Source organism: Halichoerus grypus, chromosome 9 (assembly GCF_964656455.1).
Source record: "Halichoerus grypus chromosome 9, mHalGry1.hap1.1, whole genome shotgun sequence".
NCBI classification, from domain to species: domain Eukaryota; kingdom Metazoa; phylum Chordata; class Mammalia; order Carnivora; family Phocidae; genus Halichoerus; species Halichoerus grypus.
The window spans coordinates 18,436,163-18,460,827 of NC_135720.1; the positions used below are offsets into that span (position 1 = coordinate 18,436,163).

General features: G+C 39.6%; 1 protein-coding gene across 2 annotated transcripts in view; it reads right to left on the reverse strand.

The window, feature by feature from the left end:
• Positions 1 to 10,406: 10,406 nt before the first annotated feature.
• SAMD5 (sterile alpha motif domain containing 5) overlaps positions 10,407 to 24,665 on the reverse strand; it is a 62,333-nt gene continuing 48,074 nt past the window's right edge. For both annotated transcript variants that reach the window (XM_036095602.2, XM_036095599.2), the window contains one exon: positions 10,407 to 15,228. In XM_036095602.2, coding sequence (XP_035951495.1) covers positions 15,166 to 15,228 — 63 coding nt within the window. In that variant the 3' untranslated portion in view covers positions 10,407 to 15,165. The remainder of the gene's footprint in view (positions 15,229 to 24,665) is intronic.

Here is a 24,665-nt window from a genome sequence, read left to right on the forward strand (position 1 = left end):
TGCGCGCTCTCTCTCTCTCTGTCAAATAAATAAATAAAATCTTCAAAAGATTCAAAGGAAAGATTTTAAAAACTTGGGGTGCCTGGCTGTCTCAGTCAGTAGAGCATGAGACTCTCGATCTCAGGGTTGTAAGTTTGAGTTCCATACTGGGTGTAAAGATTACTTAAAAACAAAATCTTGGAGGGACGCCCGGGTGGCTCAGTTATTAAGCATCTGCCTTCGGCTCAGGTCATGATCCCAGGGTCCTGGGATCGAGCCCCGCATCGGGCTCCCTGCTTGGCGGGAAGCCTGCTTCTCCCTCTCCCACTCCCCCTGCTTGTGTTCCCTCTCTCGCTGTGTCTCTCTCTGTCAAATAAATAAATAAAATATTTTAAAAAATAAAAAATAAAATGAAATAAAATAAAATCTTGGGGCACCTGGGTGGCTCAGTCTGTTAAGCATCTGCCTTTGGCTCAGGTCACGATCCCAGGGTCCTGGGATCGAGCCTTGCAACGGGCTCCCTGTTCAGCAGGAAGTTGGCTTCTCCCTCTCCCACTCCCCCTGCTTATGTTCCCTCTCTTGCTGTGTCTCTCTCTGTCAAATAAATAAAATCTTTAAAAAAAAATAAAATAAAATCTTATGAAGCAATAGGGTAATAAATGCCTGACAGGCACGGCTCTTTCTTGTCCTTTCTTATTCTCTTGTTTGTATATAAATTTACTCCATGGAACAGGCTTTGTACAGTGCTTCAACTTCACCCAATTGTATGTGACACGGTCAAAGGCTTTGCCTTATTCCTAACACTGCATTTAATAGATCTATTATTCTGGTAGATTGGCCTTCTGTAATAGTGCAGTCAATGCTAGACTATAGCCCTCATTGGTTCATTTTTTTCTAATTATTAGTTGAGATTACACTGTGGTTTATGATAATAAAAACATTAACCATTAGATTTACATACACATTCAGCTGTTACACCTGTTTTCTAACTCATTCATCAAAATTACATACAACCTGGCTATTTTCTTTACTGAAAATGGCTACTTTGGTTTATATCAATGCTGTCTCTGGGGATTTTAAATGTAAGTATGGCTTTAATTTTTCATTCAAAAATCACTTTTGTGCCAAACCTTTCCTCACACCTCTCGAATCCAGGAAATTGCCAAGATTTTCAGAAAATATATTTAATTATTCTTGGAATGTACTTGGAAGGAGATTAAAGCATGGAAAAATAAAAGCAGATGAATAGGACTTGTGGGCTAAAAGAGATATAGTTAATTCATTTTGTTGTCAGTTCCAAGAAAGAAAGAGGAAAAAAAAAAGGAAGGAAGGAAGGAAGGAAGGAAGAAAAGGAGAGAGGGAGGGAGGGAGGAAGGGCTCCATAGTTTGAGGCAGCAATTCTAATGTTTCTCAAAACTCTACCTTAATCAATTATATCCATCAAATTATTGAATGAACTTCTTTGTCTTAATACATATATAAGTATTACCCTATTTTGTATTTAGTGAAGGCAATGTAATAATCTTCCAAAGGGAATATGTCTAATGCAGACACTGGGATTCTATTCAGATCAGACTATTAGAAGTTATGGTTTGTTATGTATCCAACTGGATGATTATGATTTTTAAAAGTACAGAAGATATTAAGTTGTCTCACTCAGAGGTCCACTAAAAAATATTTGGCCACTAAATTCCTTCAGTTTACTCATCATGGAGAATATTTCCAGGCAGTAGGAAGTATTAGGCATTGGTATGAATCTGCCTACTGGTTTTTCTAATTAAAAAAAAAAAAACAACACTTTTATTTTTTTTCTCTTTCATTACTTGTTTTTTTTTCTTCTTTTTTTTATTATGTTATGTTAATCACCATATATTACATCATTAGTTTTTGATGTAGTGTTCCATGAAAAAAAAAACAACTTTTAAACATTATCAATCATTTAAGACAAAACAGGGAGATTCAATTTGTGTAACAGATACTGATTGGGGGTGGGGGGGTTTCAAAAATTCCAAAACGTTAATTTTCCTCTTGGAATCTATAAGGCAATTTCAAATGGCAATTTAATACTCATTAGAGAAGGGAAGAAGAGAAAGTAATTTAAAATCAGTGTGATAAACATTGGTTTCCATTTCCAGCACCTGATCTATGCAATATGCTATATCTATAATATTGCTGATACCCATGGCAAGTCTACCTCTTACAATTATAAAGACACCTCGGATAACAGAGGTGAAATCAACTTATACGGTATTTGTACTTTGAGCCTTAGTTCCTTACCTGTAAAATGGAGTAGTAACAGTAATACATGAAATTTGTATAGAACTTGCTCTGACTTGTGAATGTACTCAGTATTTTTTTTTTTTTTTTTTTTTTTACCAAGGCCACCTAGTAGTGAGGAGTATAGAATTTCTTTCTTACTGGTCTCAAGGGCCCACCCTCTTTCCACTATACCACACATACTCTGAGCACAAGGAATGGGAGCCTCAACTCCTGAAGACATTTAGAAACTTCAAATACCTTAACAAGGATTCCAATATTTAAAGGCCAAGTAATAAATTTTTAGCTGTCCCTTGGAATTCTAATTACATTATAGAGTTTCTCTTACCCTAAAGCACTAGTAACAATTAATTCCTGCTTCCAACACTGGGCAGGTATACTGGTGCTCTGTGATCAGGCATCATTATTAAAAATTAAAATACCTAACACATGCATGCATGCGCGCATGCGTGAGTGTGCACACACACACACACACACACACACACACACACAGGAATATTACATAGCCATAAAAATGAGATCTTGACATTTACAACAATATGGATAGACTTAGAGGGTATTATGCTAAATGAAATAAGTCATACTGAGAAAGACGAATACCATATGATTTCACTCATAGGTAGAATCTAAAAAACAAATGAATAAACAAATAAAAAGCAGAATCAAGCCTATAAACACAGAGAACAAACTGACGATTGCCAGAGGGAAGGGGTTAAGTGAATGGGCAAAACGGTTGGAGGAGACTGAAAGATACAGGCTTCCAATTATGGAATGAATAAGTCACAGGAATAAAGGCACAGCATAAGGAAGATAGCCAATGATATTAAAACACCATTGTATGGTGACAGATGGTAGCCACACTTGTGCCGAGCATTGCAGACATATAGAGAAATTGAATCACTATGTTGAATCACCTGAAACTAATGTAACACCGTGTGTCAACTATACTCAAATATAATTTTTTTAAATTAAAATACCAAAATAAATTATTATCGTTTGCTGGGGCAAGGGGCTAAATTCTATAAAATAATATTTAAATCATTGTTTAAAGACTCTCCACAAGCCAGGGATCTCCATGAAAGACAGAATACAGTGAGCCAAGTATTACCAATATGTAATATGTGTCTAAGGGATAAATCATGTCAGAGACCCACTGGAGGATAATGCTAGCACAAACTCACCCACAAAAAGAAACAAAACAAATTCTTATTCTGAGTCCAAGGTGGTTGGAGACAAAATTACTACTACATAATTATCAACAAAGTAGAAGGACAGAAGGTAAAATGAGATGGGTGGCCCCAACTTCCTTGTAACTTGACAGGCAAGCATATTTCATGGATTTGAATGCACACATTTTTACATCTAAACACATGTGAAACCAGGGTGGAGAACAAGAGGTGGAGAAATATAGTTGAATTTGACTGACAGCCAGTGATGTTGTTACCATGCGTGCACGTGTGCAAATGTGGCTGCCATTATGGTGGCAAATGTGGCTGCCATTCCTGGTGGCAGGACGGCTGAGCTGCAAGCCCACAGCATTGCAGCTAACAAACCACGTCACGACCATTTGAAGAAAGAATGAGTTCCTGCCTGAAAACCTGCAGACAACTTCAGGTAAGACCCGGAAAACGCCAGCATCCAAACTCACAGAATGGTTTGGATGAGATCCAGAGATGAGGAGGTGCTCTGGGACCACTGCATTAGCAGTGCTCCTGCTGGCCAGATGATGACACCTTGGGGACCACAGGAGCAGGGATGAGAGGGACTGGAGTCGAAAGTGATTCAGAAGACTCTGCCTAAAACAAATCATAGGATTACCTCACGTTTACTTAGTGTTCTTTTATTTTTATGTATGTCTGAGTGATAAATCATAAACACCTGTATATAAATACGTCTAAGATAGTTCTTTCGAGAAGTTGAAAACAAGAATCCTAATTGAAAACCATGTTGTATAAGAGTTGAATTGGAAGCATTCTTCATGCTCACTGGTGGTCTTGCCCTCTAGGGTCTCTTAGACTTGATGGAATGGAATATATTTCATGCTCTGCTGACCTCTCAAGCCCTCTTTTAGGACAAACCCTACCCTTGTCAATCTGTCCTCTCCTACTTCTTTTTTTAAAATTTTTATTTAAATTTTTTTACTTATTTTTTTTCTTTATTAACAAATAATGTATTATTTGTTTCAGGGGTACAGGTCTGTGATTCATCAGTCTTACACAATTTATCAGTGCTCACCATAGCACATACCCTCCCCAATGTCCATCACCCAGCCACCTCATCCCTCCCACCCCACCTCCACTCCAGCAATCCTCAGTTTGTTTCCTGAGATTAAGAGTCTCTTACGGTTTGTCTCCCTCTCTGGTTTCGTCTTGTTTCATTTTTCCCTCCCCTCCCCTATGATCCTCTGTCTTGTTTCTCAAATTCCTTATATCAGTGAGATCATATGATACTTGTCTTTCTCTGATTGACTTATTTCACTTAGCATAATACCTTCTAGTTCCATCCACGTTGTTGCAAATGGCAAGATTTCATTTTTTGATGGCTGCATAATATTCCATTGTATATATACACTACATCTTCTTTATCCATCCGTTAATGAACATCTAGGTTCTTTCCATAATTTGGCTATTGTGGACATTGCTGCTATAAACATTGGGGTACATGTGCCCATTCAGATCACTACATTTGTATCTTTGGGGTAAATACCCAGTAGTGCAATTGCTGGGTCATACAGTAGCTCTATTTTTAACTTTTTGAGGAACTTCCATACTGTTTTCCAGAGTGGCTGCACCAGCTTGCATTCCCACCAACAGTGTAGGAGGGTTCCCCTTTCTCCTCATCCTCGCCAACATCTGTCGTTTCCGGACTTGTGAATTTTAGCCATTATGACTAGTATGAGGTGGTATCTCATTGAGGTTTTGATTTGGATTTCCCTGATGCCGAGTGATGTTGAGCACTTTTTCATGTGTCTGTTGGCCATTTGGATGTCTTCTTCGGAAAACTGTCTGTTCATGTCTTCTGCCCATTTCTTGATTGGATTATTTGTTCTTTGGGTGTTGAGTTTGATAAATTCTTTATAGATTTTGGATACTAGCCCTTTATCTGATATGTCATTTGCAAATATCTTCTCCCATTCTGTCGGTTGTCTTTTGGTTGTGTTGACTATTTCCTTTGCTGTGCAAAAGCTTTTTATCTTGATGAAGTCCCAATAGTTCATTTTTGCCCTTGCTTCCCTTGCCTTTGGCAATGTTTCTAGGAAGAAGTTGCTGCGGCTGAGGTCAAAGAGGTTGCTGCCTGTGTTCTCCTCAAGGATTTTGAAGGATTCCTGTCTCACATTTTGATCTTTCATCCATTTTGAGTCTATTTTTGTGGGTGGTGTAAGGAAATGGTCCAGTTTCATTCTGCTGCATGTGCTGTCCAATTTTCCCAACACCATTTGTTGAAGAGACTGTCTTTTTTCCACTGGACATTCTTTCCTGCTTTGTCGAAGATGAGTTGACCATAGAGTTGAGGGTCCATTTCTGGGCTCTCTATTCTGTTCCATGATCTATGTGTCTGTTTTTGTGCCAGTACCATACTGTCTTGATGATTACAGCTTTGTAATAGAGGCTTGAAGTCCGGAATTGTGATGCCACCAGCTTTGCTTTACTTTTTCAACATTCCTGTGGCTATTCGGGGTCTTTTCTGGTTCCATACAAATTTTAGGATTATTTGTTCCATTTCTTTGAAAAAAGGTGATGGTATTTTGATAGGGATTGCAATAAATGTGTAGATTGCTATAGGTAGCATAGACATTTTCACAATATTTGTTCTTCCAATCCTTGAGCATGGAACGTTTTTCCATTTCTTTGTGTCTTCCTCAATTTCTTTCATGAGTATTTTATAGTTTTGAGTACAGATTTTTGCCTCTTTGGTTAGATTTATTCCTAGGTATCTTATGGTTTTGGGTGCAATTGTAAATGGGATCGACTCTTTAATTTGTCTTTCTTCTATCTTGTTGTTGGTGTATAGAAATGCAACTGATTTGTGTGCATTGATTTTATATGCTGCCACTTTACTGAATTCCTGTATGAGTTCTAGCAGTTTTGGGGTGGAGTCTTTTGGGTATTCCACATAAAGTATCCTATCATCTGCAAAGAGTGAGAGTTTGACTTCTTCTTTGCCGATTTGGATGCCTTTTACTTCTTTTTGTTGTCTGATTGCTGAGGCTAGAACTTCTAGTGCCCTCTCCTACTTCTTAATTTGTGATCCTTATGTTTGGTCCCATATTGAATTTGGCCCCATAAAACGGAAATACATGTTAAGAGAACAGGCTTGGGGCACCTGGGTGGCTCAGTGGGTTAAGCATCTGCCTTTGGCTCAGGTCCGTGACCTCAGGGTCCTGGGATGGAATCCCACAATGGGCTCCCTGCTCAGTGGGGAGTCTGCTTCTCCCTCTCCCTTACCCCTCCCCCCGCTCCTGCTCTCTCTCTCTTTCCCTCTCTCTCAAATAAATAAACAACATCTTAAAAAAAAAGAAAGAGGACAGTCTTAAAGTTATACTGTTGAGATTCAAGTTCCAGCTTCCCTGATTAATGGCTGCATGGCCTTGGGTCAATCAACAAAACCCATTTTCACCTCAGCTTCCTCATCTGTAGAATGGAAAGAATGATGGCCTCTCCCTCACAGGGTTGTTTTGAAGATTAAATGAGAAAAATACATGTAAAGTATCTTAAACAGCCCCGGGCACACATTAAATGTCTTTTTAAGCATTGGCAACTCTACTTTTTAATATTGTTGTTTTGTAATCCATTCAGGAAGGTCAGCTTTTTTCTAACGTATCTTGAAAACAAATCAAGCTCATGAGTCCCAAACCTGTCCCCTCTGTCCCATCCCTCCCCTTCCAACCTGCCCATATTGCCTAGCTGATATGTGGGAAGAACTCCTGTTGCTCCAACTTATATAAGACCCTCTGGGTTATCTTACTTGTTAGTGTGTTCAACTTCCACAAGACTTCTTCGAGGGGGTGTTATCAACCTCACTTTTCTGGTGGTGAAACAGACTGGAAAGGATTTAGTAACCTGTCTAAGGTCACTATGCCAGGTGGTGGGGGTTGGGATTTGCATTCCAAATTCTGGGAGTTCGGATAAGGCATGCATATCAGCAGAACTAAAGACAAGGCACGTAATCACCACACGCTTGCCAGTTTCCTCATGTCAAGCCATCATGGCAACACTCGGCAGCCCTGTGGGATTCCAACCCAGGTCTGAACACCTTGGACAGACATTTCTTCATTTCTCCACTCTTTTTTTTGCCATTGCTTTGGTTAGAAAGTGGAATTATTTCTTTAAGAAGAAATAAGTATTTCCAGGGACAAAATCATGGGTTCATATATTTATATTAAAAATATCTAAAAGGGAGTATGTCTAAAATGCAATCAAAGAGAGAAGTTAATGTTTGTGTAGGGAGTGTATCCAAATATGTTTGTATTTTGTCAGGCAGCATTACCATCTGCCAGCATGTATGCCATAAATACATTAATCATCGTTTGATTAGTTTTAATTACAGGAATTGATTGCTATTTTATTAGCTTTAATTGCAGGAATAGATGAAATCCCTCTCACAATTCAGATGAGGAAAATATGGCCAAAAGAAAATTGTAATTCAAATAAGTGTATCATTTTAGTATTTTCATGTGCCTTCACAAATTACAACATTTAATACAATCCTGTAAAAGAAAACCTACATGAGTATGTAAACTTTTATTTTATAAATTATTTGCATTTATAGTTTTATACGAAAGACAACAGAAAAGTCAGAGGACCTGACTAACAACACAACCATGTCCCAAGGTGATATTCTGATCAAGAGAAACCTGGTTGGCAGGGTTTTGAGATGAAAAGCACAAACAGAAAGGCCACAGCGTTCCTCCGGGTTCTCTGAAACCAGGAAATGCCCTGCTAGAACCAACTCACACAACTTCAGGGTTTGGCTTCCTCAGGCATGTGAGAAAGTTCATTTAGTCCTTCACTCATTCGACAATATTACAGAGCGCCTGCAATGTGTCAGAAAATGCACCAGGAATTAGGGAAGGACTAAGTGGGGAACCAAATGAGTGGGGGCAAACCACATGGGCTCAGGGCCTCATGTGAGTCACAGTAAAAACCAGACCGTAGCACTCTGTGACTTTCTTCTGGAGAAGGTGAAGTTACTCAGATTCGGTTGCCCAAGCCTTTCCCAGGTGTGTCTAGACAATGCTGTGCACTGGTCACGTTCACAAACAGGACAGCCCCGAAGGTGTAAAAGCGCATGACCAGACAGCTACTCACCAGGAAAGCCGAGCCTGCCTTGAGGGCTTCTGATTTATAGGTCAGACTTTAGAAAAAATTAAATGTATACTAAAAAAAAAAAAAAAAAAAAAATTAAATGTATACTCTTCACTCAAAATGGCTATTTTTATAAAGGTGGTTATGTAGATTGATTAATTTCCAAAGTTGAAGTTAAATTGATGGAGCTCAACGGATGTGAAAGAATGCACTCTGACTATATACAGTTCTCAATCGGTGCTCATTATTCAACAGGGAAACAGATGACATTATGCAGACATCCTGTTAATGGTACATGGAGATATTTTAAAGTGGAGGAGGTTGGCCAAAAAAGTGTCCATAATTACACGAATACACTCTGTCCTCAGGGTAACTCTAGGAGGGGGAAAAGGTAAGTTTTTCATTTAAAATTGTTCAAGAGTCCTCTTTTAAAATTAAAAAATCCTCAGTGGAGCAGCATATGGCCTGGAATGAGACTGGAAGGTATTCATTTTCCAGATTCAGATGAAAGACTTTAAAAGCTGCCTTATGTGAAGTGATTTTATTAATGATGTAAACCATCCCATTCCTTATCAAACACTCCTTTCTCTACTTCATGCATGCAACTCCCCATTTTAAAAAATACATTTTAGTGCTGCCTGCCAATATCATTGACTTTTCTAAATATGCTTGATAGATCAAGGAAGACTTGAAGCATCAGATCTCCAGGCTGAAAGCTGAGGTTTTCATCGTGTGCTGTGAGCTCGTGCAGAGCCCCCGGGCTGCTTGGAGTTTCAGGGTATGAATCAGCCTTCTGAGGCTGTGACTCGAAAACCATGGATCTAAGTTGAAATTAAGGCCGGACCAGAAAGATGGGTCTCTTTTGAAAAATGCCACAAATCCCGTTCGGTATACTTTCTAGAATCTGAGACAAAAAGCCGGGATTTAGAGGGTCTGTCACAATCCAGCGTGTGATTGCGGGCACGCCACAAACTCTTGGCCGCTCAGTGTCTTAACTACACAATTTCTGAATCAGATGATGTTATCCCACGGTACCTTTTTACTTCTAAAATCCTTATTTGTACATATTTCTTCCTAATATTTACTCTACATCTTTCTTGCTTTAAATTTATGTTCTGCTCACCTTGAATTCAGTGAGAGTAAAAACAACCTTTCATCATCACCAAACATATCATACGGGATGCCATTTACACAGAACCCGCAACATTACTACAAAACTGTTTTGAATTAATTTTGGGGGGCTGATTAGCCTGGGCTAATTATTGTGCTAAGGTCTATATTTATTTATTCCATTTGCTCAAGGTCCAGAAGCCAGAAAGTGGTGAGGCCAGCATGTGAATCCAGGAGATTCCAGATCTAGTGACCCCAGATGCCGCTTATCTGTAGACAAATCACGACCACGTTTGAGTGATGGATATTCAAGCCTGCGGGAGCCGCGGCAGAAACCCCACATGTGACCCCGCCTATCACCTAATATATCTCACCACCCCCACCTCCCGCTCTGGCGAGCAGCAATTACTGGCACAAAATTACAGCCTATCACCCTCGGGAGGACTTTTTAGTCAGAAGTGGGGTGGGCTGGAGAGGAGAGAGCCACAACATACACATGTAACAGTCACACGAAAGCATCCAAGCACACATCGTAATGATTTATTTGCATTTTGCGTGGAGTGTGGGGAGCCTTGCCTTCTCCTTTCTTTCAAGTTGGAACTCTGATTTCCCATGTTAACCATAATGCTCCATTACTATAAACATTTATACATCGTCAATTTAAACAACACACACACTCTATGCCATTCATCGGAATGGAAAACGATCACAAAAGAGGCCAAGGTGGAACCGCTGTGAAAGCCATAACATTTATTGAAGAGCGGACATATGTTTGCAAATCACAGCGCTGCATGGGCGTACGATGTTCGTAATGCTGTTCCAAGTAAGCTTTTAATAGAGCCTTCTCATATAGTCCCTTTTAAAAACAATTAATGAAAGGGGGGAAAAAAGGTGTCAGTTGCAATTACATTTACAAAAAACCAAACTGCAGCTTTTATTTAGAATGAATCTGTGCTTGGCTACTTAGATGTACACATGTTAATTATTTGGACCTACGCACACGTCTCTGTAAGGCAGAACTTTTCCATTAATGATGACTTTAGGAACCCAAAGAGTATCTCAGAATAGTCTCAAGCTTAGAGAACAGGGCAACAACTGCAATAGAATTTCTACCATTTGCCCCAATTACTATACCACTTTGCCCTCAAGATATTCAATTCAGCATTTTATTTTTGGAGCAATAAAGGAAAATTCATCAGACAAAGGGCATGATACAGAATGCTTCTATAAAAGACACTTCTCATCTTAATGTTGAAAAGTTGACTTTCTTTTGTTCCAATGGAAGAAATGCTGGCCAAATTGTCAAAAAAAAATACCACCCAGCTCTTAATGTGGAATTTAACCTCCCATTTTCCTCTAAAAGTTATCTTTTAACAGCAACAATAAAAAAAACAAAACGTCATTGCCAGGCATTTAAACAACTTAAAGGAAAATTTCTATGTTGGTAAGCAAAAAGAAAGAAAGTTATGTTACTCATTTTTCTGAACTACTGTGGGTTTTTTGTTTTGTTTTGTTTTGCTTTGTTTTGTTTGCCTTTCACGGACATATCTAAAACAGTGATCCTGGAGTAGAAATTTGATTTTATATTCTTAGAGATTAATAATATGAAGCTAAAGAGTATTTTCCAAAGAATCTAATAGTGTAAAACATATGATGTAGGAATATCTAACCGATGACCACAGAGACTGCTAAGAGTAAAATTAGAAGATTCTAAAAGAGAAAACCTAGCTGATTTGCTTTGCTCTGCACAACTTACTTGGTTTCATATAGCATCTAGTATAGCTTTATTCAAAGCACAAGTTGTCAGCTGACTTCTAAGCATCCCCTGAACTTGGCCCTTGGTCTGAACAGAGAACTGGCAATTTCGTCAGATTCTTGCTCATGTCTTGTATATGTCTCTGGACATATTATTCTATTCTTTATCCTTTATTTACTTGAAATTCAGAAATCTTCTACCTGCCTGAACATGGTGTTTTGATACCTAATTTAATATTACATGTAAAAAGTTTTATGAATCAAATATTTTGTCTAAAAATGTAATTCTCTTTAACCTCTCTTTTTGTTATTCTTCAATGCCCATGCAAGGAACCTGTTTACGGTGCTCGACTCTTCACAGAGAACAATCCAGATATGCTCATCTCAGTTTTCTGGCAGGTGCTTCCTAGTCACTGGTGCATCTGGTTTCTCTTCACATAGAAAAGTTTGCTGATCCACCATCATCCGCTTGGTATCTTGGCTGGATTTATCGCAGAAGAACCTATGCGGGAATGCCGACTTGCACTCCTAATTTGTAAATCACCATCATAAAATCCGATGAAAATGCACATATGCTACTCACTAATTTGTACACCAAATTTTATCAATCTAAAGCTGTAAGAAAGAAGAAAGTTGAAGAAATACCTTCATATGTATCTATGCGACTATTTCCCCAGCCTTGAAAAGTGCTGGCTTTACACATTTGCTCATTGTTTTTAAAAATCACATTCCTTTCATTCAATCAATAAACATTTAGCGAACTCCTGCTGAAAGTGGCCACTGTAACCTTTCTATCCTTTCTAAAAGAAAGCAAAGCGGCTTTATTTAGTGGGTTTAAGGCAGAAATAAAGACACGTCAATTTATGCTTGAGTTTTCTAGTCAGTTTTAAGGTAATCTCTTTCATGTAGGAGGAAAGAAAGAAGGTCATGGTAAAGGAGGGAAGGGAGGAAGGCGCTCGGCACCTACTATGTGTCAAGCACCAGGCCAAGAACTCTGCGGCTATTTGATGTAGTTTGATGCAGAACTGTAGGAAGTATTCATTTTCCCCGTTTAATGGGCAAGGATAAAAAGCTTTTGATGAGTTCAACAACTGTTCAAGACCATTCCCCATGCTACATTATAGCTTATGTTCTAAACAGATTCACTACCTGAAGAGGCAATCGACATGATTCCAAAATTTGGACTAAGATTTCGGAAGCCAGGACTCAAGGCTTACTGTTTTTGTCGTTGATTTCACACCACCAAGATGCTGTAAATTTCTTGGGACTGAGAAACTGCTTGAGTACAGCTATTCTAATTTGCTTCAATTCCCTTGGTGGGAAGGAGCCCTTGCATTGCCTGAACCAAGAAATATTTTATGTAAAGAAAATCTTTCTTTCCTCACCCCCAGAATTTTGTTAAAAGATGAACTGAAGAAAAATTTTGCTATACTCCTCCAAATTCCTCAGTGTTATGAAGTAAAAGTCTCTACTTAATGTCTCTTGAAGTTCTAGGAAATACAAATCAAGATACTCCTCTAGTTCTGATAACATAGTTGTCCCTTAGCTACTTCCTTTACCTGTACCTATTAAGGATATTATGAATGTTAGATAAAATTTTAGAATACTATAAAAAAATTACTCATCCTAAGAGTAACTGTCTTCAGATACAATTCATGGTAAGACTACTTCCTTTCTCTTATATTCTAAGCTCTTACCTGACCTTGATTTAATGAAAAAGAATTAGGGGTTCCTTTAATACCTCTCTGCTTAAAGCTTTCTCTCTCTGGCTTTAGGTAAGAAGTCTTTCAAGTCCTTTGGCTTTCTCACTATTCTAGATTGTGACTCTTAACTTAGGTAGGATATCATTATTTTCAAATTCCAATAGCAGACACCAAGAAATTTAAATTCAGCAAGCTAACTGAAGTTAGACATTACACAAGTAGAAAATAAAACTTGAAATGACCAGAGTCCCTTTTTTTTTGGTTGCAGTAGATTGCATTATAATGCCAATGGTGAAAATAATAGATTTTTCAGACATTGGGTTCTTTCTAGCAACAGTTCAACAAATGCATGGAAATGCACATCTGTGAAATAAATCTGCCTCAGATGCTGCATCTGGAAATGAGGTCTTGAACAGGAAGCCATTTATTATCACAATAAATTCGATCTGTAATCTATCCAGACCCCCCACTCCTTAAGAAAAATCTAGCTTGGAAATTTGAAAGACTCTGGTTCACTTGGGAAAAAAAAATGATGAAAGGTTGACTGGAGTCTAATCCTTACTTATCTGCAAGCTACATATAGTTTAAAGGACAATTTATACATGCTCGCAAGCTTAATTTCCTTGCATTTGCATTTAAGAATGAGACTGATTTTACAGTATCGAAATTAATCTCTAGAAGTAGATAAACTATGTAAACCTTAGATTTTTAAAGCAGTATTGTAATAAAATTGCCCTGGGAGACCTTAACTGCTCACCTAGGGACCAGCATGCACCAGGAAGAAAATGCACGTAAACTGCTTTTCCTTCGAGAGTTTCCTACTCTTGAGCATCACAATGCTGAGGCAAACTTTAGCAGATCCTGTGTACTTCCAAGTAGTGCAGGAGAGATTCTGTAACAGGACTGACGGCTCATGGGCTCTCAGAAGCTGCCTGTCCCCGAAGCCTGTGGCAGACTTGGACCTTCTTTGATAATTTCCTTTCAATTAAGTGTTTGGTCCCATCAACTTGGTTGATTTTCTAAGCAGGAAATAAAACTACCCGCAGCCAAAGGCAAGAACAGTAAGAATTAGAAAGGCTCCAGATGTGTCCTGATTTCCTTCCCCCACTCTACCCTACTCTCCTTTTGGGCTGTGGTTATGTAAGGTTTGTAATGGTCGCTGCCACTGACAGCTTCCCTGCTCCCACGGGCCTGACATGAGAATCTTGGCGGGGGGGGGGGGGGGGGGGGAGGAGTGGGATCCGGCACAGCACTGGCCAAGACAGTCCCCAGGGAGTGAGAAAAACTAGAGATCAAGTTACACAGCAGATCTTGCTCAGTTGTCAGTGAGAGCAAGACACCCTTCCTGGTGCTAACACTACACTTCAGCCAGGTTAAATTAAACATGAGAAGTTAGAAAAAACTCTCTCCCCTTGCTGATGTTCCTCAAATTCATCAGCTTTATGATCCTACCTATATACGAAATAACTATGAAAGCACCTTAAAATAAGGGAATTCCATCATCAAACTATTCTATAGAGAATTATATAAAATATTTCAGCCCATAAAAACATGGTCCCATATGAAGTGAAAAAAAAAAGATGTATCCTAAAATATTAAATTAATGCTCCTAATTCTCAAGTTAAAGGCTCATATGGAAATGATGTAATGATGAGCTAATGCCAGAAACCCGCTTTTTGTCTTGTATTACACTTAAAATTAGTTATCACCCAAATGCCTCGGCCAACCTCATTTATTTTCATCAAGAATTCAGAGAATGGAGGGGAGGATCCCCAAAATAGGCACGAGACCTGATCTCAAAACCAGACTCAGTACTTCTTTATGTATGATGTTTCACTGCCTCGTTTCTAGCTATTATAAGTTAGTTACCCAGTGTACTAAGTTGATTATTCCAGAATTTTTCCAAGAAAAAAGTTAAGCTGATGAGTATTTCCAGGGTCATCATCCATTTCCCTTTGTGAAAGAAGGTTCTAAATATGCCCATTTCCAGTCTTCAGGCACCTCATGAGTCCTCCACGAGTTCTCAAAAATGATATCTAGCGGTTCTGTGATGACTTCGGCCAATTCATTAAGTACTCTAGGATGCCAGCCATTGGGACCTGTGGATTTGAACATATCGGGGTTATTGAGGTTCTCCTTTACCCATTCTTCCCCTAGTCCATCATGGATTCCTGCTCCTATTTTTTTTTTTTAAGTAAACGCGACTCCCAATGTGGGGCTCGAATTCACGACCCTGAGATCAAGAGTCACATGCTCTACCAACTGCTGCTCCTATTTTTAAGTCACAATTTTCCTTTTCTGGTTACCACATGGACTTCTGAAAAAAATATCTTTTTAAAAGATTTTATTTATTTATTTGTCAGAGAGAGAGAGAGAGAGAGAGAACAAGCAGGGGGAGCGGCAGGCAGAGGGAGAAGCAGGCTCTCCGCTGAGGAAGGAGCCTGATGCGGGGCTCGATCCCAGGACCCTGAGATCATGACCTGAGCTGAAGGCTTAACCGACTGAGCCACCCAGGTGTCCCTGAAAAAATACCTTTAAGTCTCTGCTTTTTATCTATCCATTTTTTTCCTTGAAGCTACTAAATGAAAAATGTATTTTATTCTTCTCCAGCCTGTCTTGTTTAAAAATGTTCTGTTTTTCCTTTTATGTTTCTTGTAAGAACAAGTAAAAAAAAAAAAAAAATTAATGAAAGTATATCTTGCCACAGTTTGTCTCCCTAAATCAAACCACTCCTTACCACCCTTGAGCATCCTTCGTAACAGAGTAACAGTCGACACACTTGGAGACATTCTACAGGCCACCCATCTGGTGCTCAGAGGGTACAGATCTATGCAACTTGTACCTGCAAGTGCTAATTCAAAAAGCACTTTCTGAAATAAAAAAGATTCACAATCATCTTTACCCAGAATCATCCGTATGCACAAACAGTAGCTTTCTTCACATAGGCATTTAAAAAACATAGCTGTGCCTGAGCTGGAAGAGATGAAGGATTCTCTATGAAGCAGGACCCCAGTAGAATTCATCTATTGTGTGGTCATCTGTGCCAATGTTCTGGGACTGCTATTACACTAATTATCGCCGAGCTCTGATAGGTGTTGACAGTTTTAACCCCTTCGTTGTCACAGTGATGCCTCCGAAACTGAAAGCCAGCCACAGATTACAGTTTCCTGCCCATACGTCGCCGTCTGCCCCAATCCCCTGACAGATCTACAATAGACAGAGGGGAGGAAGAAAGAGAGACAGCGCAAAGGAAGAAGGAGGGCCCCCGAGTCTTCTGTGTGATTTCTGATCTGACAGACTGACTGTGCCACTTGGATTCAACTGTTGACTTGTTTCGTTTTGTTTATCAATTCGAAAAGCTTTTGGTAAAGGTTGAATCAATTTTGTTGTCTTTTATTTTGTTTTTCTCAGTCTCTATCTCTCCAGCCTTACCCCCAGTTTCATCTCTCAAAGCTGTGTTAAGTAAAAAAAAATAATAAATCATGTTGCACACATCATTAAAAGACTCTTTTAAAAAATAATTCTGCACATTTCTCTAGGGTACAACAATTTGTTTTAGCACATGCCATTTTCATCCCTGCTCAAATAGCCACCTGCTGATGGCAATATGTTAACTAATGTGTCACTATTAATTAGTTTGGGTAATATCATCCAACAATTACATCTAAATGGAGAAAAAGTGTTACTATCCATGTTCAGGAAGTTTCTTTCTCCAGGGAATCAAGCTCTTTCTGGGCCCTTTTTTTTTTTTTCTATATTACTAAATAATAATATTGTACCACTAATTATTAAATGCAAATAGTCCCTCAAATAAACTCATATCTAAGCCAATGCCTCTATTAAAATCACCTTCTGTTACAAACTGTGGAAAAGTAATGTTCAATCTGTTTTGACGAACTTTTTTGGTGGGGAAGTTTGTAGAGGAGGGAAGTCACGCTAATATAAAGAAGGTAAGACTGTTTTTTTACGATTTATTTATTTATTTATTTATTTATTTGAGAGAAACAGAAAGGGCATACGAGCAGGGGGAGGGGGAGAGGGAGAGAGAGAGAGAGAGAGAGAGAGACTCCACACTGAATGCAGAGCCTGATGCAGTACTCGATCCCACAACCCTGAGATCATGACCTGAGCCAAAATCAAGAGTCAGAGGTTTCACCCACTGAGCCACCCAAGCACCCCAAGACAGTTTGGTTTCTAATGCTGAAACAGGTGAATGAATGAAAAGGCATTCCACCAAAAACTATATTGACTATATAGTGCAAGAGAATGAATTTCAAACTGGAAAAGCAGAAAGTGCCTCAGGTTACAGCGTTACGGGTTTCTGAGACGGTGGGAGGACCACAGCCAGGCTCAAGGAAGAGTCACAGAGGGAAGGAGGAGGCCGCATCATGAGGACATTCTTATTAGAACGGAAGATTCTCACATGCCTGCCCATGCTAGATACAGCTCTGCAAGTCAGAGAGATGGCCTCACATACCTTTTAAAGGTCATTTTTATTCAAGGAACCTCTGAAAGTAAAGAAAATGCCTTTGGACAGGTTATCACCTGCAAGCTCAGACACCCTCCCTATTAAACGCCTCCAAGATGTGGAGCACGGAATCATTCACAAATCTAGCATCACGCTGACAGCCTCCGAAACCTCCTGTGCCTTTGGTTCAACAAAAACAAATCACATTCATTAAACAAGCCCAGCCTCGCAGTTTGCTATTTTCCGTTCTTTGCGGGAGAAGCTAGGAGGCAGACAAACGGGATTGCCGCCGCTGGGTCACGGAGAGTTTCCCGATGCGAGAGCCGCCACGGAGAGCAGGGCTTAGCCCAGCACGGGTGCCTTCATGCTCGCAAGGGAATATCGCTGAGCTCCCCGTTACAAACGCGGCTTCCTGCTCCGGCAGACGACATGCATCGTGACATCCCTGCTCCTGCTGAGAGATCCCACTCCTCGTGTCAAACAGAAATGAACAGACTTTTAAAGTTCTGGCCAGCTTTAAGGAGAAAGCGGCTGTAACTCCTACATCCAGTCACTGTATCCTTTTAAGATGAGGACAGTACACAGGCATCACCAGTCTGGCCTCATTTTGCAGAGCTGCTCTCCCCCCACCACGCTTTTTTCGTATTTCCCTTCCCCCCTAAATTATCTGGCATATGCCTACTCTTTCTTCACTCCACCAAGAAAAAGAATAATCTGCTTATATGTGTCTATCGGCTTCTTTGGCGACAGGGCTAGGTTGACAAAAAAATCATGCATGGCATTGTCTCAACTCTGGTCCTTTCTCGAAAATCATGAAAGCCAACCTCGGGTACAATAAATAGCAGGTTATATTTTTGTTTCTATTAATGCTCCTGGAGTTTTGCTATTACTATGTGAAAAATGAAGGCCAGTCATGTTTGTAATGTGCCAAATTATATCTCCCTATTTCTAGGGAAACACTGCTGAAACAAACCAAAAAAAGGTGTCTTAGTTGGCCTAATTCTCCCCCTACCTGCCTTTGATCAAGACCAGTCTCAATCAGAGTTCTTACATTAGAGCCACATAAACCTAATTCTTGAACTGAACCGTGACTTTCTCAGTTTTATTTGTTTTAGGCTCTTATGGGGAATGGGAAGGGTAGGGGGAAAGTCTTTCATTTCACATATATTTGGCAATTCTCATCTATGTCACAGTTCCAATCTGAGAAACAGAGAGGGGCAGCAAAAGTTATTGAATGAATAAAGAGACTCTTGTCCTGTGGTTAAAAATGAAGATTTATGAGATTACATTTTTTTCTCAGTTGATTATTCTGAGTTTTAACTGATTTCAAGTCTGTTACTCTTTTTAGCTTGTGATTTTTCCCCCCTAATTAAAGACAATCAGAGTTATATGGAAGCTACCCCATATAAAAATTATTTCTCTGTTGTGTTATTATTCTAAAGGATATAGCTCCATTGTAGATATAGAATCAAGAGACAGAAAATCTCTACATTTGGTTGCTGGGATAAACACACACAACTAGTGAGTGTACATTAATAGCCCACATAATTCCTTACAATGGGGGGTGGGGGTAGGGACAACTGTCTTATAGGGAAAAGCCACATCTCTTCACGGTACAAATACTACCTTCTCTCCTTCTGGATGACACAAGGGGCACGAAGCTGAATCTATGGGTGGTCCGGTGACAAGATAAAAAGGGTTTTTTAGGTCATGACTTTCTCAAGCTAAGCTTACCAACATTCAGCCACATCACATTGTCTCTCATTACGGAATGGTTAGAATTTGCTTTAGAGAGAGGTTAGAATTTCCTTTAGAGAGAGGGGGCTTAAATTCAGCCTCATTTTAACTGTAAACTTCTCCAAGGGCAGAAAGCACATTTCATACTTCTTTGTATCTCCAGTGGGAATACACACACACACACACACACGCACATACACACACACACACATAGTTGCATACACTACTACTGCTGATTGATTGAATCATCCACAGTATAATTTTTACGTATAATTTCTCAGTAAAATAAGTTCCTATTGGAAAATATTAGTCTAGCAAGTCAGCTGGGAGTATATTTTCCTTTGCCTATCCAACAGAGAAAAACTTTTCAATATATATCCACTCTACTTAACGGTCACCTTTCAGTTCCTCGAAAGGCTTCTGAGGGTCCCTTAGGGAAGGCCAAGGCTGCCTCCCAGACCCCAATAAGCTAGAGGATGCACTCTGATGTTATAAAATTAGCTGGCATCCATGTCCTTTTTCTGCTAAAGGAGTCTTACAGGGCAGATTTCCCAGGGACTTTTGTCCAAGACGAAAAAAATGTTTGACCTACTCCAGAATGATCTACGTATATTTTCTTTTTTTGACTTTAAACACCAACACCCAAATGCTATATAAACTCTTCTGTACAGTTCTCCTGTCTGTCTTCATCTGTGGTGTGTCCTTGCGAAAAACTGATTTACCATCTAGCCCCTGGAAAAAATTCAGTGGGATACAATAAACTGCACCAGCCTGCTTCTCACCCCCTCCACTGGACCCACATGGGTTCTAAACTTCACTCAGGACTTATCCGCAGGTTTTCAGCAAATGGGAAGTATGCCAGAGAGGCTGGAAATTTTCTTACCTGCTTATTAGTCAGCAAACTCTCAGGAACAAATTCAGAGGTTAAAACACAAAAGTGTCTTTGTTTATCCTATCCTCAGGGCATTACCGATTTTATAATTTTTCCAACAGAACAGCTATGTAAATTCCCAATTTCTTAAAAGCACTTTGTGAGACTCATCACTGAATATTCTGAATATGCTAAATTCCCACACTGAGAACAACCCCCAGGGTTGTGGTCTGCAGGGTGGTAGCACGCCCCGGAGACTGGGTGCAGAGGCTCTAGACCTCCTCACTGCTTAGAGATGGAGCCACATCTTATCTCTACCAGGAAGAAATTATCAAGATTTAACTATTGGGAGTTCTGTATTGTTCTTTCAATAATTTTATAATCATTAACAGCTATCACAACATGCATCTGGGGCTAGGTCACTGCACTTTGAAGAGGTTGACTAGTACAGTTAAAGAAGGAGAAATGGTAGCTGGAGGGGTCAGTGTTTTTAAGAACAAAGAGGGAGCTTAGGCATATTTACAGACTGAGTAGAAGGATTCCATGGAGAGAGACCAAATGCCCGAAAACAAAAGGATAATTATGGATCAAAATTATTACTTGGGATAAGAGTAGATACCCAGGGGAAGGATTACTCTTAGAGGGGAGAGGGGTCACTCATCAGAAATAGAGGGAAAGAACAGATGGGCAAAGATGCCAGTACATTCTGATGGGAAGGACAGCAAGGGAAGGCGCTCACGTGCAGATGGACTACTAGTTCTCAGGAAGGACCAAGCCAAGGCTATCTGAGGAGCAAGGGGTGAGGGGGCAAGGGTAGGGCTGTAAGGAGAGGGGAGAAGTCGGAGACAGCCACCAGGGGGACTGTGACATGGGGTCAGCATGATAGCTGCAGGAGGGCAGGCTCAGCAGGATTGGACTATATATGGAATTAGAGTAAAACAGGCTTTTAGAATTTTTCTGTTTATGCTTCAAAGTCTCCAAATATCACCCCAAATAGTGATCAAGACACAGGCCTAGAAATGAGTGATGCAAATCCAGAACAGAAATAAGGATAAATGCTAGAATGTGCTGAATATCAGCGTTCTGTCCTCCAGTGCAGCTCTTCCAAACACATTTGGTGGGTCTTTTTTTTTTTTAGATTTTATTTATTTATTTGACAGAGAGAGAGAAAGGGAGGGAGAGCACAAGCAGGGGGAGCGGCAGGCAGAGGAAGAAGGAGAAGCAGGCTCCCCGCTGAGCAGGGAGCCCGAAGCGGGGCTGGATTCCAGGACCCCAGGATCATGACCTGAGATGAAAGCAGACGCTTAGCTGACTAAGTCACCCAGTTGCCTCTTTGGTGGGTCTCTTGATGAAAGTCTTGTTGATGACTGTTTCAGTCCTAGTGGGCCGATAGAACAGAATACCAGAGACTGGGTAGTTCATAAACAAAAGAAATTTCTCACACTTCTGGAGGCTAGAAAGTGCAAGAGCAAGGCGCCCACAGATTCAGTATCTGGTGAAGGCCCTCTTCTTGGTTCACAGACACCATCTTCTTGCCATGGCCTCACATGGCAGAAGGGGTGAGGGAGCTTTATGAGGGACCTTTTATAAAGGCACCCATCCCATCATAGGTGCTTTACCCTCATCACCCAACGACCTCCCAAAGGCCCCACCTCCAAATACCATCATACTGGTTATTAGGTTTCAGCACAGGAATTTTGGAGAACACATTCAGTCTACAGTAATGTCTGTCTCTAACCAAACTCAGGAGCTGCTCTTTTAAGGATTCTCATCTCTCTGTCTCTCTCTCCTGTCTCTCTCTCTCTCTCATCTACCATGTCACAATAAAATCATCCATGATTATGTACTGATGGTCTTTGAAGACACCATTAGCTGTAATCTGCTAACCCTTTTACAATTAACACCAATATAGTTGCCCTTAACAGTAGGTTTATAGTAAATACTATGATTATTATTACCTTCCTGTCCTGGCAACAGTGAGCAACTACTAATATTTATTAAGTGACCTTCCTCTGTGCCAGGCACTGTGCTGAGAACATTAGGCATGATCTCCATTACTTCTCACCATAAGCCAATGTGATGCCTAACATGGACCCAGTTTTATAGATGAGGAATCTGAGGCTTTAAAGTGTAGATAACCTGGCAGGGTCAAAGGGCTCATTGGTGGCAGATGGGGTCTGTCCAACAGCAAAGCCTACGCTTATCAAAGTATGTCTGAACTCCCCATCACTTTTGATTGGGAATGTGTAATAAATGAATAGTGTTCCCCAAAGTTCACATCACTCAGAACATGAACTGAGAAATATGGCCTCTGCAGAAAGTTCGGGCTCGCAAGATAAAATCATCCTGGATTTAGGGTGGACCCTACATCCAGTCACTGTGTCCTTTTAAGATGAGGATAGTACACAGAGCGACATCAGAGGAGAAGCTCATGTGAAGACAGAGGCAGAGAACAGACTTCCGCAGTCATAAACCAAGTCACGCCAGGAGCCACCTGAAGCCAGAAGGGGTGAGGATGGATTCTCTCCTAGAGGCTTTGCAGGGAGCATGGCCCCACCATGACCTTGATGTCATTCTTCTGGACTCCAGAACAATGAGAGAATAAACTTCTGTTGATTTAAGCCACTCTGTTTCTGGCACTTCATAGCAGTTCTCAGAAACTAATAGAGAACCCTTTTGCAGAAATATATAATTTCTCAAATGTTCTCAGGAATATTCTTAATCGCTTCATTGTTTTTGGCATTACATGCAAATGTGACTTTAGGCAAAAGGTATTTTTATTCAGAATATTAAACGCTGTGCAGAATGCTTACTTAGATGTTATATTTAATGTCATTCATAATATATAAGGAAAATTTTACTTCTTCATATTAAATAAATGATGCAAAGTATTTAAATTAATTATGTAAGAAAAATAGGACTTACAAAAAATACATTAAAAACTATACAGCGTGTTTATACATGGACTCTGTATATATTAAAGAGCAGACTGAGATTTAACCATTGTTTGCTACAGCATCAAAAATAGAAAATAATCAGAATTTGAAATGATTGCTTTCCTTTTGCTTAATGTCCAAGACTTTTTTATTATTTATTTGAATATTTATGATTTGCCTTAAATTACAGGACAAGAGAAGGTTTCAGTGGCTATTTGCAACCATTTCTCTACTAATAACACACTATGTATGTGGATATTTATATTTCTAGTAAGTTCAAATTGAATATAATTGCCCATGTTTTTCTGTTTTGATATCAGTTATTGATGAATGAGAATTTAATGTGCAAGGTAAGCATATTTGATCTCTACGAGGTTTTCATTTAAAGGGAAAGATATTTAAATAATTTTCATCAATACATTTTTTTTAAAGATTTTATTTATGTATTTGACAGAGAGAGAGACATAGTGAGAGAGGGAACACAAGCAGAGAGAGAGGGAGAGGGAGAAGCAGGCTTCCCGCCAAGCATGGAGCCCGATGTGAGGCTCGATCCCAGGGCCCCAGGATTATGACCTGAGCCAAAGGCAGACACTTAACCGACTGAGCCCCCCAGGTGCCCCTCATCAATACATTTAAAGATATATGATGAAACAATCACTATTCTAACCTACAAGACTTCTGACTCCTCTGACAGCTCAGAACTCTTTAGCTGGAAAACACTACAATATTCTATATTAGCAGTTCTCAGAACATTTGGTTCTAGGATCCATTTGCAATTTAAAAAACCATTGAGGAGGAGGAGAGCAAGATGGCGGCAGAGTAGGAGACCTAAATTTCGTCTGGTCCCAGGAATTCAGCTAGATAGGGATCAAACCATTCTGAACACCTACAAACTCAACAGGAGATCAAAGAAGAGAATAGCAGCAACTCTCTGAACAGAAAAGTGACCACTTTCTGGAAGAGTCATATTCTATCCCTTCATTGTAGTTAACCTTATTTTTGGTATATATATAAGTTGTTCTCTCTTTAAAATTTTGGGATACAGTTTCTTATAACATACCAAAATATACCCTAAATCTCTAGGGTGTGGCTTTGTTCTAGTCTCCTGCCTTATCACATTCTCTCCCTTTTTTTTTAAAATTTCTCTTCTTTCATTTTTCAACCAACTTCTTATCAATTCCTTTTATAAAATCTTTTATAATTTTCATCTTTGATCTTTACAGTCATATTCCATCCCTTCATCATATTTGCCCTTATTTTTGTACATATATAAGCCTTTCTTTCTTTAAAAGTTTGGGAGGCGCTTTCTTCTAACAGACCAAAATATGCCCAAAATCTAGTGTGTGGCACTGATCTATTCACCAGCCTGATCACATTGATCATATCCTTTTTTTTCTTTTTTCTTTCTTTTTTCTTTCTTTCTCTTTCTTTTCCCCCAGTTTCGGGTCTCTTCTGATTTGTTTAGTGTATATTTTTCTGGGGTCGTTGTTACCCTGTTAGCATTTTGTTCTCTCATTCATCTAT